Source organism: Pan troglodytes, chromosome 3 (genome assembly GCF_028858775.2).
Source record: "Pan troglodytes isolate AG18354 chromosome 3, NHGRI_mPanTro3-v2.0_pri, whole genome shotgun sequence".
Lineage (NCBI taxonomy): Eukaryota > Metazoa > Chordata > Mammalia > Primates > Hominidae > Pan > Pan troglodytes.
In genome coordinates this window covers 108872525-108875839 of record NC_072401.2, presented here as the reverse complement: position 1 = coordinate 108875839, position 3315 = coordinate 108872525, and the positions used below count along the sequence as shown (strand labels likewise).

Below are 3315 nucleotides of genomic sequence, written 5' to 3'. Positions count from 1 at the left end.
ATTACTTTTAAATTATACAACATTTCTTGCATAAATTCCCTTTTATAACTTTTTTTCCCACGACTTTTACAGACAATTCTTCCACATGCCTCAACTTTCTGACTTGTTGCAAACATCCCTTTCTTTAAACAGCCAGTTAATTTATTTTAGGACAAGAATTTACCACATTGTTATGCCCAGACCGTTAGTTCCCCAAAGAAGACCACCAGAGTCCAGAGTCAAAGCCAAGCGGCAAGGATCTTTACTACAAGTTTGAACCTGGTCCCTCCATTCCACAGCATACAAGAGGGCCTTGAACAATGCGAGTGTTTGCTTTTTATAGCCTGAAAGTTACAGGGGAACAAAGGAATTATTTTGGTTCCCGCTCTTTCAATAAAACTTTGAATGGCTGTCCCCTTATCGGAGACTTTCCTGGTGGTGTTTGTACTGGGCTCAGGAAGTTTGAGAGATATATGGCGATATGTGGTGGGATGGGAGGATGGGATGTGTTTGTACTGGGCTTGTTTGTTTTGAGCCCGGGGCTGAGGAATGTGCCCGGCTCCTTTCATTCCCCCCCTTTCTTTTCAGGTATTTTTTAGAGCCAGTCTTGGGTCTTATAAGTCTGATTCTGTTTCAGCGTTTACAGGTTGGTATTGGGCTCTGAGGGCCATGAGTTGTACAGTGTTAAACCTTTCTTTAATGAACCGCAAAATTCTGTTAACAACACAAGGTCCTACGGTAAGCAGAAATAGTAGACTCAGCAGGGGTCCAAGGAAGGGGGCTAACAGAGAAAACATAGATGAGTTCCACCATTGGTCTGCAGCTGAAGCAAACTGCCGTGTTCTTACTTCTGTGCTTAACTTGCGTAACTGTTGGACCCGGTCTTCCACAAGCCCTGATTCATTTATGTAGAAACAACAGTCTTCCTTTAGAAACATACACGTTCCCCCTTTTTCAGCAGTGAGTAGGTCTAAGGCCCTCCAGTTCTGCAAGGTTACCTGTGCTAGGGACGTGAGCTGCCGCTGGAGGGAGGCAAGGGACTCAGCTGACTCCTCCGTAGCAATGGCAAATTGTTGGTACAGCTTGTTACTTTCTATGAGGGTGTGACCTAGGGCTCCCCCAGCCAGTCCGGCCGCCATGAAGGATGCGGTGAGGGAGATTCCTGCAATGAGGGGGAGAAATATGGCTCATGCAGGTCTTGGTCTAGGGTCTGGGTGAATAACAGCACTAGTCCAGTTACCAGTATACCCTAGGAACTCGCTGGCAGTAAGTAGAGTTAACCGGGGAACTAATGTGACAGGAAGACACAGTAGGTTGGTAACAGAGGGGCTTGATAGGTTTTTAGATAATGTTCCATTACACCAGAAGAATATGCCTGACGGAGCCCTTAAGGTGATATTAGGGGGCGTTGCAGTGATGCTGCAGAGGCTGGAATTAGTTCCTGAGAAACAGTAGGGAAACTTTTCTTGACTGGGGTTTAGGTATAGTGGCACGTTAGGGATAGGGGCATATGAGAGGTTTCGGTGGTTGTTAGCTTGGGCAGAGGTGGAGGATCCCCATGGCAGGGGGACAGCGGTTAGCGGTGGGCACCCTAGAGTGGCACACAGAAAGCAGCCAGACAGGCTGTGAAGTCCTGTAAGGTTAGCAAGTTCTAATCCTTCTTGCAATAATTTTAACCAGGAAAAAGGACATAAATCTTGTGTCAGGCGGTTTTCTTGTCGCTGGATATTTCCATGGACTAGGGGCCGTACCTGCACTAGACCCCACCACAGATAGAGGTGACTGCTAGGCCATGTGGAGGCAGAGGAGTAGTATACAGCCCCGTGTTGAGGCGTGGTCCAGCGGGAGTTCCAGGGGTCTCTAACTATCCATGTATATGAAAGGTCTCTATCTCGTCTGCAATGGAAGGGCCATCTGGGATCTATCTGTTCTTTTCCACCCCACCATTAGTATTTATGGATGTTACAATAGTTATAAGGGCAGCCGGCACTTTGGTGCCACCAATAGTGCTTACAATTGTATTTAGTCTGATCATACTCGAAGCATATTATTGGTGCCACTGGTTTGGCTACTTGGAAATCGGTAAAATTTAGTAAAATTGGGCTATTGCACCCTGAGGAGGGGCAATCTGCACTGGCCACTAATTTCCCGGGCTTATGAGGTTGCCCAGGGTGGGTTTGGTTTTCATAAAGCCAGAATCTCCAGACAAAGGGATTAGGAGCTGGCTTTATGTTTTCCCCAGCGGCCACTAGGGCGACTAATGTTAGAGTTAGACTACCTAACTGCATGTTTGCAGTGAGCTATGCTGCCGGCGCAGGGTGAGTTTTAAGGGGTTGTTCTTAGCTCTGTCCACAGTCCACGTGTCCGGTGCTTCAGCCGCCGCCATGATTGGCCCCAGAAGGTCGGAGGTTGGGTCCACTGGCTTGACGTGGGTGTAGTGGATCCACGACGCAATGCCTTCTACCTTCAGGGCGGTGGGTGTGGTCAGGAGTACTTGGAGTGGTCCTTTCCACCTGGGCTCTAGGGTCTCTTGTCGGTGTCGCTTAACCAGGACCCAGTCTCCCGGCTGGTACGGATGGGGTGGATGGGGTGTCGGTGGGGGACTGGTCTCATATAGCTCTTTCAGCTTGGGCCAGATTTCTTGGTGAATTTTCTGTAAGGCTTGTAGGGAAAATAAGAATTCAGAGACATTTTCTGTTTCAGACTTAAGCAGATCATCTTTTAAGCTAGGAACCAGGGGTGGAGGTCTGCCATACATGATTTCGTAAGGGGTAAGGCCCAGTTTGTAAGGGGTATTACGGGCCCGGAACAGAGCATAGGGGAGAAGGACTACCCAATTAGCGCCAGTCTCTATAGTCAATTTAGTTAAGGTCTCTTTTAAGGTCCGATTCATCCTTTCTACCTGTCCTGAACTCTGGGGCCTGTAAGTGCAATGTAGTTTCCAATTTGCCCCAAGGATGGAAGCCAAGTCCTGACTTACCTTAGTGACAAAAGCGGGCCCATTATCTGACCCTATCTGGATGGGGAAGCCATACCTGGGAAGGATATCTTCCAGAATTTTCTTTGCTACGACCTGAGCAGTTTCTCTTTTGGTTGGGAATGCTTCAGTCCACCCTGAAAAAGTATCTACAAAGACAAGTAAGTACCGGTACCCGTACTTTCCTGGCTTTATTTCGGTAAAATCTACTTCCCAGTAGATACCGGGCCTGGTTCCCCTGAGCCTTGTTCCTGTTGCAGCTTGAGATTGGGGGTATGCGTTGTTAAGCTGGCAGACTTTGCAACTTGTCACGATACTGCTGGCCGTCTCAGCTATATGTCTGATTTTGAGCTTGGAGC

General features: G+C 48.0%; 1 protein-coding gene across 1 annotated transcript; it reads right to left on the bottom strand.

The window, feature by feature from the left end:
• Positions 1–384: 384 nt before the first annotated feature.
• Positions 385–2554, bottom strand: LOC134809902 (endogenous retrovirus group FC1 Env polyprotein-like). Its single transcript, XM_063809712.1, has 2 exons — positions 2263–2554; positions 385–1141 (listed from the first exon to the last, which is right to left on the bottom strand). The coding sequence occupies exons 1-2, from the start codon at positions 2363–2365 to the stop codon at positions 594–596; spliced, it is 651 nt and encodes a 216-aa protein (XP_063665782.1). The 5' UTR covers positions 2366–2554; the 3' UTR covers positions 385–593.
• Between the last annotated feature and the right edge of the window lie 761 nt (positions 2555–3315).

Bases quoted from the DNA above. Each gene is read 5' to 3' on its own strand.
- LOC134809902 (XM_063809712.1), bottom strand. From the start codon at position 2,365: ATGGCGGCGGCTGAAGCACCGGACACGTGGACTGTGGACAGAGCTAAG. The intron at 1,142-2,262 runs GTTAGGTAGTCT...CCCTCATTGCAG, and splicing joins TAGCTCACTGCAAACATGCA to GAATCTCCCTCACCGCATCC.